This window comes from Prionailurus bengalensis, chromosome D4 (assembly GCF_016509475.1).
Source record: "Prionailurus bengalensis isolate Pbe53 chromosome D4, Fcat_Pben_1.1_paternal_pri, whole genome shotgun sequence".
NCBI classification, from domain to species: Eukaryota; Metazoa; Chordata; class Mammalia; order Carnivora; family Felidae; genus Prionailurus; species Prionailurus bengalensis.
In genome coordinates this window covers 81399392-81416403 of record NC_057359.1, presented here as the reverse complement: position 1 = coordinate 81416403, position 17012 = coordinate 81399392, and the positions used below count along the sequence as shown (strand labels likewise).

At 43.1% G+C, this 17012-nt stretch overlaps 1 protein-coding gene across 1 annotated transcript; it reads left to right on the top strand.

Annotated features, from left to right (window-relative positions):
* The first annotated feature begins 34 nt into the window (after positions 1 to 34).
* Positions 35 to 16513, top strand: NDUFA8 (NADH:ubiquinone oxidoreductase subunit A8). The gene is made up of 4 exons (XM_043567494.1): positions 35 to 216; positions 6525 to 6688; positions 11419 to 11584; positions 16197 to 16513. Exons 1-4 carry the CDS (start codon positions 64 to 66, stop codon positions 16332 to 16334), a joined length of 621 nt encoding a protein of 206 aa, XP_043423429.1. The 5' UTR covers positions 35 to 63; the 3' UTR covers positions 16335 to 16513.
* The last annotated feature ends 499 nt before the right edge of the window (positions 16514 to 17012 follow it).

Sequence of the window (17012 nt, the reverse complement as noted above, 5' to 3'; positions counted from 1 at the left end):
GCACTGCGCACGCTCTATGGCTCGCGGTTGGGCAGAGCAGTGCGCCTGCGTGGCCGCCCGCGCATGCGCAGGCCCGAGGTGGCCCTTGGCGGTCGAAAGGGGATTTCAAGGAGACGGGGGCGACGCGGCTGTGGGCGCCTCCTCGGGGTCGGGGCTACCGCCGTCATGCCGGGGATAGTGGAGCTGCCCACTGTGGAGGATCTGAAAGTGCAGGAGGTGAGGCTCGTCCGGAAGCCAGGCAAGCGGGGCATAGGGCTGCAGCTTTTCAGGCCTGGGCCCAGCTCCGCTTCGTCTCACTGGACTGTGGGCCCTGGGTCCCCCCACCTAATGCCCCCCGACACAGACACAGGTGGATTCCCGGACGCCCCCGGCTCAGCTCCGGGAATCGCCTCAGCCCCACTCCATCATGCAGGGGCTCTGTAGAAGTCTCCTCGCCTCCCCCACCCCGACCTCCTGCCATCTGCTTGCCCTTTACGTAAATAATAGTGGTACTTTTTATTAAGCACCAGCCAGGGCCACTTTACTTCCTTTAATGTCACTTAATACTCAGACCTCCCTGCGAAGTGAATATGCAACCCCAGGTGTTCACAGCCGAGCGAGAGAGACCGTCACTTCTAGGTAGCCTAATCGGTACAGTGTTGGAGTGGAGCTAGGAAGCCAAAGCAAAAGGAGATGAAACTGGAGAGTGGAGTTGCTAACAACCCTGGGAGGGTGTTTGGTAATAGGACATTTAGAGCATTTATTTATTCAGGAGATACCATTTGAATAATTGCCATATACACGCACACTGGAGAGTAAGAGCGTCCCTGCCCTCATAGAGCTTATAATCTAATAGGGAGACAGACATAAAGAGGCAGTTACAGTATAGTGAAGTTTGTGCTATGAGAAGTGAAGACAGTATAAGCTAATTATAGCAAGTACGACCAAGCCTTTTTTAGAAGTCAGGTAAGATGCTAATTCCTTCACGTACATTAATTCATCAAAGCCTGCCAGCAACACTATGAGGTAGGATATTATTGGCCTCTTCATGTGAAAGGTAAGAAAACAGGTCCCAAGAGTAGAAGTGATTTTCCCAAAGTCATATAGCTAGTGAGTGGTGGAGCTGGACTATGACTCTAGGTCTGAGTTTCAAACCCGTGCTTTTAAACTATTGTATTATGGGTAAAAGCTCAAAAGAGTGAGAAGACTTCGCAAGACCTTTTGAGTCTAGGGAGACCAGTGCTGTTTGATGTGACTCTAGTGTTGGTGGGAATCAGCTGTTGCTGAGCCCAGAGAGAGGTACCTTGGACTGGAAGGACTGGGAAGCAGCTTCCACCAGGCCAGACTTATTTTAAGGTGACGTGGGAGGGAGAGGTTGAAGATTTTAAGGCAGAGGAGTGTCGTGGCAGGACTGGATAGTAGAAAGACCAGACTACATAAGAGGACAAGGAGGGCAAAACTAAAAATTATGTGCCAGAAATTATATCCCAGGCACTCTGTTAAGGGTTTTATCTTCATGACTTCAGTTAATCTTCTCAGATGCCTGTGAGAATGGCAACTATTATTTCCCACAGAGGCATAACTTTTTAGCTGTGTTCAGGGACTCTGGTCAAGTACATTTATGAGAGGGGAGGTTGCCGGTATTCAGTCTTTTGTTTTTTTCGTCCCACCTTGAAGCTGGGTTAGCCTGAAAGTGCTGTAGTTTTCATTGAAAGTTGAATTTAATCTGAGGTTCTACTTCCTGCAAGTATTCTATATCTGGAATAGTTTGCCTTTAGTGTTCATACCTTTGAACTGAAATACAGATAATTACATAAATAACTACAATGCAAGACAAAGTATGATTAAATCTATGGAAGAGGGGCAGACATGGTTTCAGAGCAGAGAGTAGGATTTGAAGTTGGATCTAAATTCTAGGCCTAACTGCTCAGTTACCTTGATTAGTCACTTGTAGCATCTGCAGACACAGTTATTTTATTTGTAAGATGAAGTGATTCCAGCTGTATAATTCTCTGAGGCTATAAAGGGAACAGAGAAAGCACTTCTCGGGCGTAATGTGGGACTTGGCGAAATGGCATTTGAAGAATAGCATTTATAGGCCAAGACGGACAGACAGGCTTTCTTAAGCAAGGGTTAGATCTGAGCGAAGGTGAAGAGATGGGAAAATGCAGGAGGCCACAGATGGGTTGTGGGGACAGTGAGTTCAGTGCTCTGAGACAGCAGCAGGTCCCTTTTTGGAAGTGTCTTGGGTGAGAAGGCTGGATCCAGAAGGCTTTGAATACCCTGTAAAAAGTTGGGGCTTTATTCTGCTGTTAAGCCTGAATCCTTCCAGGGTTTTGTCGCTAATTTGTTTCAGTAGAGGACAGTAAGAATTGTCTTCTAGGAAGATCACTCTGGCAGCCCTGTGAAGAATGGATTGAAGAGAGGAAAAGAAAGGGGGACTAGTCTTGGCAGCTGTTGAAATAACGAGGAGGATATTAATGACCCCAACATAATTGGTGACTGTCCTCACAGAGGGGAAAGAACAGATTTATCTGGAATTGATCAGACTTAGCAGTGACTTAGATATCACAGGCAGGAAAGGTCGGGGAGCCTGTCAGATCTGCAACCTGACAGTGGGACTGGGGAAGCCAGAAGGAGCAGCTTTGAGAGGCAAGTTAAACACATTTTGGACCTTGTTGACACATCCCTGTGAAAGAAGTAGTCAGAAGCTTAGGGCTGGAACCTCCTTGTACAAACTGACAGTTTTGAGCAGAAATAATAGCTGATATTTTTGATGTGCTTTCTATGTGCTAGCCACTGTTCTTGATATTTTTACACGTGTCAACTCATTTAATCCTCAACAGTACTATCAAAGGAGTACAGTGATCCCCCATTTTCCATAAATTAAGTCACATAGAAGTCACAGCATAAATTACTATAGAAAGAGGTGCAGACGTGGTTTAAGGAAGAGAGAACAGGACTGGAAGATTGGTTGTAGATTGTAAGACTTTTCCTGCCTCCCTTTCCACACCTGCAGACTGTATAAACCCGCTGTGCAGGAAGGCTGTCATGAGGGTAAATGAGGAAGATGCTGGAATTCTGTGTTCTTTGAGACAAAGGGAGCTGAATGAATTTGAGAGGGTATTCACAGTAAGCAGCTGGGAAGGGATGTTGTTTCTGGTGGAACTCATCCGTCTTTGTGAAGAAGCAGGTGAGGGGACATCTGAAGTCCTTTGCCACCTCAGCGAAGGCTGTGTAATGCAAAGTGGCTTGATTGAAGGTCACAGTCTCTGGATTCCAGCTCTGCGGTTGCCACTGGCCTGCTGTGTCATCTTGGGCACATCTCTGTCCCCAGCAAAGAGATTCAGTGAGTGGTTCTTATCCTTTATTTCCCTGTGACAGAGCATATTTTACACACTCAACAACATGGGTACCCGTAGATTTTGGTAAGACTTCTACATTTGTAGGAAAGTAAGGCAAAGAATGTCATAACCTTTTTGGGCACAATGGCTGTGAAGGCATTCGAGTGAATCAGCCATTTAAAGATCTTTTAAGGCATTGGTCAAGGAGGTAAGTACAGCTTAATTTTTTAAATATATTAAGCTTTAAAAAGTTTGAATTTTGATTTTTATTCTCTTGGCTTTGTACAGGTAATATAGCAAGTTAATGTATACCCCTCAATTAACCTAATACACTCTTATAAAAAACTGTAGGGGTGTCTGGGTGGCTCAGTAGATGAAGCGACTGACTCTTCATTTTGGCTCAGGTCGTGATCTCACGGCTCCTGAGATTGAGCCCCACTTTCAGGCTCTGCACTGACAACGTTGAACCTACTTGGGATTCTCTTGTTTCTGGAGCTCTCTGCCCCTCCCTCCCCCCAAATCAATCAATAAGTAAACTTAAAAAAAACACAACTCTATGGGGCACCTGGGTGGCTCAGTTGGTTAAGCATCTGACTCTTGATTTCAGCTCAGGTCATGATCTCACAGTTCATGAGTTCAGGCACCCCGTGGGGCTCTGTCAGGGGCTCTGTGCTCACTGTGTGGAGACTGCTTGAGATTCTCTCCTTCTCTGTCTGCCCCTTTCCTGCTCACACGTGCACTCTTTCTCAAAATAAGTAAGTAAACTTAAAAAAAACAGCTGTCATATAAAATTTTACAAATTTTTAAACAAATTTATTAGAATTGTCATGGCAGGTTTCACTTGTATCATAAGTTCATCTTTGCTTTGATAATTACAGCAGTTGTAATGTTAGTAGACATCGTCCTAACTATTCTCTTCCCATAGTGTGTAGATGAGTTACTCTCCTCATATTCCCTTGCCTTTTATCTTATTAGTAATTTAACCTAAGCTGTGTGAAAGTCATAAAAAATAAAATTATAAAATTTTTATCATTATAAAAATAATAATTACAACATTATTCTTAAATAAAAATCCTTAATAGAATGCTTATAAATCAAATCCAGTGATATCTTAAAGCATAATGCACTGTCACAGACTAGATTTTATTGTAGCTATAGCGAGAGGTTTTTGGAAGATCTGTTAATTCTCTACATTTATGGATAAAAGAAACCTGAATTTTTCAGTCTTTCTGGAAACAACAGTAAAACAGAATCATCAGAAAGAAACTTCCTTAATGAGGACTATCCAAACACCAAATCCCAGACACCAATAGCAAGTATTGAACCAAATTGTGCTTTAAAGTCTAGAAAAAGGCAAGGATGCCTACTGCCATTGCTGTTCATTTGTATTGTCCTAGAGGTTTTAGTCCAAGCAGTAAGATAGGAAAAGAGAAGGAGAAAAAAAAGGATATAACTATCAGAAAAGAAGGTAGTTTTTACTCGTAAGTGGAAGTTTTTCCTCTTAATCCTCTTGTTGTTGTTTTTTTTTTAAGTTTATTTATTTATTTTTGAGAGAGTGTGAGCAGGGGAGGGACAGAGAGGGAGAGAGAGTCCCAAGCCGGCTCCATGCTTAACGTGGAGCCCAGCACTGGGCTTGATCCCATGACTGTGAGATCATGACCCAAGCAGAAACCAAGAGTTGGACGCTCAACCCACCGAGCCACCCAGGCACCCCTTAATCCTCTTGATTTTGTATCAGTAAGATATGGCTAGAGAGAAGATGCAGTGTACAAACAAGCTATTTAGGTAGTATCAAAAAGGTTAAAATACTGAGGAATAAACAACAAATATGCAAGGTTCCTATATGAGGGAAACTATCATTTTAACCAAAGAACATAAGAATGACCTGAGTAAGAGAAGGGACGTAATATGTCTTGGTGAGAAGGCATAATTCATGTAGTCTCGCCTCTACTGTGACTGTCGTATTGTCAGTATCTGGCACAGAGTGAGTGGCTCAACAGATGAGAGCTTTTGTATGGTGCTTAGAGAAAGATCCTCTGGGGAGATAAAAAATTTCAGCAGAGACCTAGTGTTGTAAACATGCTCGTTCCCTTCTAATTTAACACATAACTAACCTTTGTGCAGTTCCAGTGCAAATTATTGGATGAGGGGGTTCATCTGAAAGAATAGCCAAAGCGATTTTGAAAAGGAAGAATAATGAAGAGGGTGGTCCTCCCAGACAACACATGTTCTATTTAAGTTCCAGTAATGCAAACGTTGTGGAATTGGCCCAGGAAAAGGTAGTACCGAAAAGAGGCCAGCAGAACCCTTGCTGCACAGCAATTCGACGGGCCCTGGACTATGTGCAGCCCTCTGTGAGTGAGCTGTAACTATACTGTTTCTCAAGAAAATGAACCAACCGGAAGGCAAGTGAGAGAGAGTTATGGACTGGTGGCTACCTTGGATATAGTGTGTGATAGGAAAAAATAGAAAATTTTAGTACTTTATCATTAGTAATAACTTACTGGACTAGATGTTTTTACTGATCCTTTCCAGTCTCATTTTCTGTGACTCTGTGGTCTTCTGGGAATTTTATGTATCCTATCACTTTTTTTTTTTTTTAGTGTTTATTTTTGAGAGAGAGAGCTCGCACATGCAAGCTGGGGAGGGGCAGAGAGAGAGGGCTCCCTGCTGACAGCAGAGAGCCCACCTAGGGGCTTGAACTCACTTGAACTCAGGAACCTCGAGATCATGACCTGAGCTGAATTTGGATGCTTAACCAGCTGAGCCACCCAGGCGCCCCCCTGCCTCATCAGTTTTATTCCTGGAAAGGAGACTCATCAAAACTCCCCAGAGTTGGTTCCTCTCCTTCCATCACAGAAGCTTCCATCATCTTTCAGAGCTCTACTTTCTCTGTCATAGAGAGCTAAAGGTTCTGTTAGGACTGCCATTTCCTTATGTCTAAAAGGGGGAGAGTAATGTCAACCTAATGAGATTATTATGAAGGTGTAGAAAATCATGCATGTGAAAAAGCTTTGTGATCTCTAAAGCAGCAGAGATCATAAAGGTTTATTATGGTAGCCCCCTATCTTTAATTTTCTTGGAGTCGGAACATGTTTTCCCTTTGTGTTCCCTCGGCCTTCAGCAGCAGGAGATGAAGTTGAGGAAGTTGATATCCTGGTCACAGATCTGTGGTTTGTCTCCTCCTGTTCCGTTCCCCAGGTGAAAGTCAGTTCTTCGGTGCTGAAAGCTGCCGCCCACCACTATGGAGTTCAGTGTGATAAGCCCAACAAGGAGTTCATGCTCTGTCGCTGGGAAGAGAAAGACCCCAGGCGGTGTTTAGAGGAAGGCAGGCTCGTCAACAAGTGTGCTCTGGACTTCTTCAGGTAAGAGTCTTTGACTTGACATCAGTGCCTGTGGGCTGAAACATCTAGGTATATGTATCTCAGTGAACATCTAGCTAATTAAGTAGAAGGATAATTTTAGTAGGAAGTGTAAGACCTTGAAGTCGGATGGACCAAGGTAAGCATGCAGTAAATGATGCAGTTAGCTTTGTTATTTGTTTTTATTATTTGGCATGTCCTTTAATATCCATGAATCTTAATTTCTAAATCATACAGGATTGTAATGAAAAATTTGTAAAAGTACGTAAAACCAACTCAGCACAGTGCTTGCTAACAGGTGTTCACTAGATTGATGCTACTATGGAACACTCAGTTATTATGGAAAGAAAAGTGTGTACAGAGTCAAGGTATTAAGTAGGCCATTATGCTTAATACCATAAGTAAAACAATCCATATTGCAAATTGTAGAAAAATGTTTTGACAGACTCTATTAAAAGGGACAGAAACTCCACTCGAAGGGAATTGGCTTATGTAGCTGTCAAGTCCAGAAATGGGGCTGGCATCAGGCGGGGCTGGAATCAAAGGGCTCACATAATTTCATAACTACTTGGTATCTTGTTGCCTCTCTTCTCCTTCCCCGATCTCTTAGTTCTGTTTTGTCTGTCAAACTCATTTTCAGAGAGACTCTTTCTTGCTGTGGCAGAAGTGGCCGGCAGCCATCCCACACTGCTGTGCTGCTTACCTAGACCTGGCCCAAGAGTGTCCAGTGGTGTGAGCATAGGTCCTTGTCCAGTGGTGTGAGCATAGGTCCCTGGCCTGAGTCTCATTGGCCTGGCTGGTCGATTTTGTATGCCTCTCTTTGAATCAGGTGTGTTTCAGGAGATGAAATGCTGTGATTTGTCAGGCCTAAAGTGGGAAGTGACTTAAATTCATCTAAACTGCATTGCTGAGAGAGAGGGACAGATTGTTCCCCAAAGAAAAATTACAAGGATGTTACAGAAGAATGGGGACTGACTGCTGGCTAGGCAAAACCCACAGATGTCCACTACAATGACGTTAGAGGGAAAAATCAAATTCCTTCACATAATAGCTCCTCTCTCTTTTGCTTGGTGTCTTTGTCCACATGCAAAGATATTTTTGTGGTTAAAGTCACAGTGTGTCGTTTAAAATTCATTTTTCTGAATTTTTCTGAAACCATGGGGAACATTCTTTCAAGTTGCTAGATTGTCTTTGTGATCATTTTTAATGGCTATTTAATATTCCACCAGTGGGTAAACCAACCATAATTTACCTGTTACAAAGTCATTTTTAATTCTGTTTTTTAAAAAATGTTTATTTTGAGAGAGAGCATGCACACACGAGTGGGGGAGGGCAAAGAGAGAGAGAGAGGGAGAGAGAGGATCCCAAGCAGGCTCTGCGTTGTGCACAGAGCCCAACACAGGGCTCGATCCCGTGATCCTGGGATCATGACCTGGGCCAAAATCAAGAGTCGGAAGCTTAACCGACTGAGCCACCAGGTGCCCCTAATTCCAGATTTTGCTTGTTTTAGATAAATCCTCAGTGGTTACCTTTGTGTGCAGATCTTTTTCTCTTTTTAAGTAATTCCTTGGCATAAATTTCCCAGAGGTGAGATTATTCTGTAAAAAGGCTTTGAATGTAATTTATGACTTTTGAACTATAGTTGCCATTTAAAAAAAAATTGGGTCAGTTTATGCTGCCCTCAGCACTGTATCTTGTTGTACCTCACCAGCATTGCATATTATTTAAATATTTGATAGGTACAAAATGGTGTTTTATTCTTGCTTTGGAATTTGCATTGGTTTGATTGCTAACAAGGTTGAATGTGTGTTTATTATTTAAATTTTGCTAAGAGAACTTTGGAAAAACATTTCTGCTTTGGCCCAGAGGTAGTATATTTAAATGTGACATGTTGGGATTTCACAAGCTCCTGAGGTGCCCAGCCGCCTCCGTGAGAGGAATTTTTCACTGCTGATGTTGCTCTTTGCAGGTGTTTGTAGGCAATTGTTCGTTGGGTGTGGATACCAGGGTAACAGGGTCCAGAACTGAGACTAAGTACTGTAATAGTGCTAGTAGCTCTCCCGCTGCCCCCATGCTGGAGGAATAAACCACTTGTACTGGAAACAGTAGGCCACTACCAAAGTGATTGTCAAGTGAGGTGGGTGCAATTTTACGTACCGTGGATGTTGTTGTGGTCGGTGAGGCTAGAGGCAATTCAGAAAAGCTCCCTAGGGCTTTGATCCTCCTCCTTCCTTCCTGTTGCACACCCTGCCACCCACAGGTTACACCAGAATCCCTACTGTTCATGGGGCACCTAGGTGGCTCAATTAGTTAAGCGTCTGACTCTTGATTTTGGCTCAGGTGAGATTGAGCCCCAGGTCAGCTCTGTGCTGTCAGCATGGAGCCTGCTTAGGATTCTCTCTCTCTTTCTCTCTCTCTTTTTCTCTGCCCCCACCCCCACATGTGCACTGTCTCTCTCTTGCTCTCTGTCAAAACAAATAAAGAAGCATTAAAAAGAAAAGAAAGAAGGAAATTGGTGACATTGGTTGCTTCCTAGCAGGGAAACCCAGCAGGAATGGAAAGCAGATTGTTTACTGTGCATTTCCTCCAACCCATGTCTGGGGTTCTTCCCGAGCCATGTTAAATAAGATTCCTGTGTTGAGTGTAGCTAGATTCTTAGAGTATGACAAGTAAGCACTTCGAAATTATGATTCCATTGGGGGAAGGAGGTGCTATGCATATCTTCCACTGCCTCATGTATGGCTTTTACATAAAATAATGGTATTTTATTTTTCCTTGGATTGGCATTTATTGGATTACTAGCAAGGCTGAATAGTAAGAGAAGGGGAATTTTGTAGAAATAATTGAGGCTTATACACAAAAGTTACTTTTTCTTCAACCATGTTTTGGTGGTCACAGAATTAATGAATTATATGCTACCTCCTTTTATTTATTTATTTATTTTTATTTTTAATTTTTTTATATATAATTTGTTGTCAAATTGGTTTCCATACAACTCCCAGTGCTCATCCCAACAGGTGCCCTCCTCAATGCCCATCACCCACTTTTCCCTCTCCCCCATCAGCACTCAGTTTGTTCTCAGCATTTAAGAGTCTCTTATGGTTTGCCTCCTTCCCTCTCTGTTACTTTTTTCCCCCCATTCTCGTCCCCCCTGGTCTTCTGTTAAGTTTCTCAGGATCCACATATGAGTGAAAACATATGGTATCTTTCTGTGCCTGACTTATTTCACTTAGCATAACACTCTCCAGTTCCATCCACATTGCTACAAATGGCCAGATTTCATTCTTTCTCATTGGCAAGTAATATTCCATTGTATATATAAACCACAACTTCTTTATCTGTTCGTCAGTTGATGGACATTTAGGCTCTTTCCATAATTTGGCTACTGTTGAAAGTGCTGCTATAAACATTGGGGTACAAGTGCCCCTATGTATCATCATTCCTGTATCCTTGGGTAAATTCCTAGCAGTGCTATTGGTGGGTCATAGGGTAGATACTATTTTTAATTTTGGGGGGAACCTCCACACTGTTTTCCAGAGCAGCTGCACCAGTTTGCATTCCCACCAACAGTGCAAGAGGGTTCCTGTTTCTCCGCATCCTCTCTAGCATCTATAGTCTCTTGTTTTGTTCATTTTAGCCACTCTGACTGGCGTGAGGTGATATCTGAGTGTGGTTTTGATTTGTATTTCCCTGATGAGGAGCAACGTTGAGCATCTTTTCATATGCCTGTTGGCCATCTGGATGTCTTCTTTAGAGAGGTGTCTATTCATGTTTTCTGCCCATTTCTTCACTGGATTATTTGTTTTTCGGGTATGGAGTTTGGTGAGCTCTTTATAGATTTTGGATACTAGCCCTTTATCCCATATGTCATTTGCAAATATCTTTTCCCATTCTGTCGGTTGCCTTTTAGTTTTGTTGATTGTTTCCTTTGCAGTGCAGAAGCTTTTTATCTTGATGAGGTCCCAATAGTTCATTTTTGCTTTTAATTCCCTTGCCTTTGGGGATGTGTCAAGTAAGAAATTGCTGTGGCTGAGGTCAGAGAGGTTTTTCCCTGCTTTCTCCTCTAGGGTTTTGATGGTTTCCTGTCTCACATTCAGGTCCTTCATCCATCTTGAGTTTATTTTTGTGAATGTGCTACCTCCTTCTTAGCAGAGAGCACCAAATGTAATTTAACTTTCTTAATGACAAGGATGAATCTGTTTTTGTTCAGTCCGTTAATAGAATGAGGACTTTGAGCTCTGGGGAGTGTGGGGTAGTTTGCCTTGACACTGAATGACCCCGGGATCTTCTGCTTGTTAGTATGTGTATTTGCCTTGTCTAGTTCTGTCTCTTCCTTTGCCATTGTCCCTCATGCCCATCTCGGATTACGCCTCCTCTTCTAAATTTGGTAGACTGATAATCTTTAGAATTGGATATAAAGAAAAGAATAGGTAGGCCCTAAGTGAGGAGTGCTCTGAGTAAAATCTATGTGCTTAGACCAAATTTTTTTGGCATTTGAGTTCATTTATTTTTGGTACATAAAGAAATTAGGTCTTATTCCTTACAAATCTTTTTTTACATGTTGCTTCTCATCCTGAGGATCTTAAGTTGTCTTGTAAGTGAAGTGAGAGCATCTATTCTCATACCTTTCAAAAAGGATGGTTATGCATTTGAGGTCTGTACCTATTTCCCCCCACTTTTCTGTTTCTCATTACTTTGCAAAGAGCTACCCCTGACCTAGCCCTCTTTTCCAGGCAGATAAAGCTTCACTGTGCGGAGCCTTTTACCGAATATTGGACCTGCATTGATTACTCCAGCCTGCAGTTACTTCGTCGCTGTCGCAAACAGCAGGCCAAGTTTGACGAGTGTGTGCTGGACAAACTGGGCTGGGTGCGACCTGACCTCGGAGAGCTGTCCAAGGTAAAAAGGTCTCCTGCTGGGGGTTTCCCCCTCTCACTGAGGGGTGGGGGAGGGCAGGAGGTGGTCAGAGAGGGGTCTCTGTGAGTAAAGATATGATGGGAGAAATCTGTGTTTACCAAACAGGTTGATGAGAGGGATTATACACAACCCAGAAGGGAATTTATTTAATACAAATATTCCTTTAAATAGATCTTCTGGCATGTGCAGATTGTTTGTTTAATTAGCTAATTGAAGAACAGAAGGGAGTAGATGAGGATAAACACAATGTTGGGGCACCGTCAATTGAAAGCATTGAGGTTATTACAGAATTCAGAGAACAAATAGGATCGAGGTTATGCCAGGTTCTTCAGGCCACATTTATCAGGACCTAGGATTTTTAGAAGTATTTCCCTGTAGTTTAAAATGTACGTTTTCTGGGGCACCTGGTTGGCTTCATTGTTTAAGTGTCCAACTCTCAATTTTGACTTTGGTCATGATCTCACGGTTTGTGAGTTTGAGCCCCGTGTCCTGGTCTGCACTGGCAGCAAAGAGCCTGCTTGGGATTCCCTCTCCCTCTCTCTCAAAATAAAAAAACATCTAAAAAACATAAAAAGCATGTTTTCCTACTCTTTTTTCTGTATTTCTTGTCTCAGTCATGCCACCACCATCTGTGGAAACCTCAGAAACCTGAGTGTCTTTTCTTCACGTCCCACTCTTTCTTCCTTTATACAGTCGTCGGTTCCCGTAGGGGAACATCTCCTAGATTAGTTTTTGAATCCTCTCACTGTCCCCACATCTTGGACAGGAGTTCTTAACTTGGGCTACGTGAACTTCTGGGAGGGGAGGGTGGTTCAATTCAGATTTTAGAAGACACTGTATCACCTGAAATTGAAGAATTGAGGATATAATTATGTCTCCACTATAGGCATGATCTGTATGGAAAATAAAGACCACTTAAAAAAATTTTTTTTAAGTTTATTTATTTATTTATTAAAAAAAATTTTTTTTTTTAACATTTATTCATTTTTGAGAGACAGAGACATAGTGTGAGCAGGGGAGGGGCAGAGAGAGAGGGAGACACAGAATCCAAAGCAGGCTCTAGGCTCCGAGCTGTCACTACAGAGCCTGACGTGGGGTTTAAACTCAGGAACTGCACGAACATGACCTGAATCAAAGTTGGATGCTTAACCGACTGAACCACTCAGGCGCCCCTTAAGTTTATTTTTAAATTATTTTTAGTAATCTCTGCACCCAACATGGGTCTCGAACTCAACACCCCAAGATCAAGAATTGCATGTTCTTCCGATCGAGCCAACCAGGAAGTCCAAACACCACTTTTCTTTTTAAAACTTCACGGGATTACTCTTGCTTGCAGTGTCCTGGCTTACAAGGCCCTTTGTGATCTGACCTATCCCTGCTTCTTGAGCCTCATCATTGTCCCTTCCCTCTGGGACAGATAGGTGGCAAGGTGGGGGAAAACTCAGGTTTGAATGGAGGCAGATAGTACTACCGATCACTATGGGATCCTGCACAAATTGCCAACTGTTTCTCATCCTACCACATCTACAAAATAGGACCAGTATTCATACCCAGTTTTCTGTGAGGATTAAGCTTGAGAGCCCTTCTGAATCTCTGGCCTAGTGCCTGGCATGTGGGCCCACAATTAATCTTTATTCCCTTGCCTTTCTGTATAGCATCTATGGATGGTTGGATCTCAAGCTCGGGGTCACAAGTAGACAAATGACTTAGCAGTTTTGTTTTGTTTTTTGTATCCAGCCTGATCTCTTCAGATGGCTTCTTTTGCTGTCCTGAACAAATTGCTTTATTTATTTATTTAATTTATTTATTTGTGTATTTATTTATTTATTTATTATTTAGTCTGTAAGTTTTTTTGCTCTTTTTATGTTCATCGCAATCAATAATTTTTTTTAATATTAAAAGTAATTTATTGTCAAATTGGTTTCTATACAACATCCAGTGCTCATCCCTGAACGAATTACTTTAAACTGTTGATAATTCTGAGTTGGAAAGTGGCAGGACCTACAGATTTAATAATGAAAACAACCTTTTCTCATTTCTGTCTTTCAAGAAAGGAGAATCAGCAAATCATGCTGATGAGAAAGCATACTGATTCCTGAATCTTTGTGTCAGCCATTTTAAAAACCTATGAAATATTGGTGTCCTCTTTTCAAAAGTTTGTTTCTTTAGGAGGATTATCAGTTTTAGTCCTACTTAGAACCAGAATCCAGTCTCTTAGAAAGGTAATGACCAGCTGGATAAAGCCCACCTTTTACCTTCATTTACTTCTGCCTTCCGCTTCCTCCAAGTTGCCCTCCTCTCCTTTGCTCTGACCAGTTTCCACTCACTCCTCTGCCCTCAGCTTAGATGGCAATGTCCTTTGAGGTTTCCAGCCTTCCTAGGCATCCTGATAATGTTAATATTGAAAATAACTTTTGGCGCTTAACCATAACCTGCTATGCATCAGGCTCCAGACTGTGTATTATCCTAATAGCGCTGTAAGCTAATAGCCCCATTTTAGAGATGGGAAATTGAAGGTCGAGTAGGCTGCTCAAAGTTGTGTACCTAGCAATTAGTTTGACCACGTGCCTCTTCTCCTTTTCTCTTGATATGGTACAGAAGAGGAAGTTGTTTTGTTCTTTCCACAATAATTTGTCCTTTTAAGGGGTCTGTTCACTACTTTAAGTTTGAGAAACATTTTTCTAGATTGATTTCATAAATATTGTAACTTCCTGAAGGGAGCTTCATGTGCCAGCTGGAGGCCTTTGGAGTTACTCTGTCAAGCAGTAAGGAAGCATTAGTGATCTCTGTGGCAGAGAGATGAGAACACTGTTCTAAAAACAAACCAAAAAAGACTCTGGATCTGTAGTCAGAAGACTTGGGTCCCAGCCCCGGCTCTGACCTGTAGCATGTGTTTTTTCATAGGCAAGTTGGCCTCCTTGTTCTCATCTGTGGACTACAGATAATAATGCCTCACAGGGCAGTTATGGTAATAATTATGCTGTTGTCTTCCTGAAAGCTCCATTCACATTGAATCGTTTTTGGATTTGTGCACATGGGAAGACTCATCAGTCATATAACATGGAGTGGCTCGAAGATCAGACCCCTAGATAACAAGACTATTAATAATTATGGCCTTGTCTTTCCATTTCTCTGCGTGTTTCCTCATCTTGAAAGGGAGGACGGGGGCGCCTGGGTGGTTCAGTCAGTTAAGCATCCGACTTTGGCTCAGGTCATGATCTCATGATTCATGAGTTCAAGCCCTGCATCAGGCTCTGTGCTGACAGCTCAGAGCCTGGAGCCTGCTTCGGATTCTGTGTCTCCCTCTCTCTCTGCCCCTCTCCTGCTCATACTCTGTCTTTCCCTCTCTCTCAAAAATAAATAAACAAACAAACAAACAAACAAACAAACAAATAAAGGACATTGGGGAGCTTGGGTGACTCAATTGGTTAAGCATCGGACTCTTGATTTCGGCTCAGGTCATGACCTCAGGGTCCATGCTGGGCATGGAGCCTGCCTAAGAATCTCTCTACATTTCATGTGCTCTCTAAATTAATTAATTAATTAATTAATTAATAAAAAGTGAGAACAATTTCTGCTGGCTTCTGATGGAGATTTTTGTGACCATCGGGGATAATGTGGACGTGACCACCTTCTACCTGTCTCCCTGTTGCCATTGTGCAGTGCTCCACCATCTTGCTAGGCCTGTTGGCCCAACTCTCCCAATTCTGGTCTTGCCCCTCTCCAGTCTAGCTTCTGCACCTTCCAGCCTGCAGATGTGCTTGAGTGGCTTCCCTGCTTCAGTGACGTCTGTCACCCTTGAGTTAAAATTCAACCACTTGTGCACATCGTTCAGTACCCTTCATTGTCCGGCCCTGTCTACCAGTGTAGTATGTTACGTAAAAGCACAGGCTTTGGAGTAGGCAGATCTGGCTTTGAGCACTAGTTTTTCCACTATTAGCCAGGTGGCCCCAGGAACCTCTGGAAAAAGGCCTCAGAGGAGTGTGAAAATGAAACGTAATCGGGGGCCCAGCATTGTTTCTAACAAGTGCGTGGTTAGGTGCTTCATCTCCCTCCATTATCCAAGCAACCTTTGGCCATTCTAAGGACATGCCTCTCTGTCTTCCCATGTACTGTTTACTTAGAATGTCTTTCCCTTGCTAATCTTCTGCCTCATGGTTATCCTTTTAAGCTAAACGTTACCCCCCATGAAATAGTTCAGGCCCCTGTCCTTCAGGATGGGTTACGTGTACAGAGTCCTTGCTCCCCAGCACTTAGTTCATGCCTCAGTTATGATAATTCGGTCGGGAGTCTTGGTTGATTTTCTTGTCTGGCTCCCTCAGACTGTGAGCCCTCGAAGACAGTGTGTATCTCGTTTCCTGCTGTATCCCTAACTTCTGCCACATGAAATGACCCAAAAAAGGCTTTCTTAAATGTTTGTTCAAGAAGGCTTTCTTAAATGAGTTTAAATGTGGTTTGCTGGGGCTTGAGAAAAGAGGGGTAGTTGGGGCAGCGGGAGCAGAGAGGAAACGCTGGGAGGTGCGTTCTTGGTCACAGACTGCTCCACCTGACCTTCAGCCTTGCCTCTTGCTTCTGTCCTCTTCGCTCCTCACAGGTCACTAAAGTGAAAACAGATCGACCTTTACCGGAGAATCCCTATCACTCGAGAGCAAGACCAGAGCCCAACCCTGAGGTAGAAGGAGACCTGAAGCCTGCCAAACATGGCAGCCGCCTTTTTTTCTGGACCATGTAAAGATGGGTCCGTGGCCCACACTCAGTCACACGCCTGGACGACTGCTGATGAAACTCCCGTGCAGTTTGCATCGACTGATAGAGTTCTTTCCGGGATCAGAAACTTAACAAAAAAGTTAATTTATGTGACTTGGCAGTTATTCTATACCATTTCCTGGCCATTAAACATTTTAAAGGAAACAGTTGTATTTTATTATGTTTTATATAACCTTTTGGCCTTTAGAGAGGACTTCCCTTTGCTTGTTCTTCTTGTGGTCCTGCCTGTTCCTCTCTCTTCGCTTTAAGTTGACGATCACCAGTGTGGCGGGGAGCCGCGTTAGACCAGGCAGAAATGACTATGTAAAGGACAGGCTCTCTTGCCAGTCTGTGTTCACACATTTTGAAGTCTTCCCTCTCTCCCCATCCAGCAGCACAGACAAGTAGCTTTCCCTAAAGGTCATGCAAGGGAAGCGTCCAAGATAGAAGTGAAGAAACATTTGAGCCTTGTGACTCAGGCCCTGGGAGGGGCCTCCTGGCTGTGGTTTAGGCAGAGTCTTGCTCAAAGTTTCTTAAAGAACCAAACTTCCACCACTTCCCCTTGATATCCCATCCTCAAGCATTATGACCCAGATGTTTTTTCCTGATAGACCAGGGAGGTGGAGGCTGAGCTCCCAGCTCCAAAGCCAGGAAGTCGGGAGGT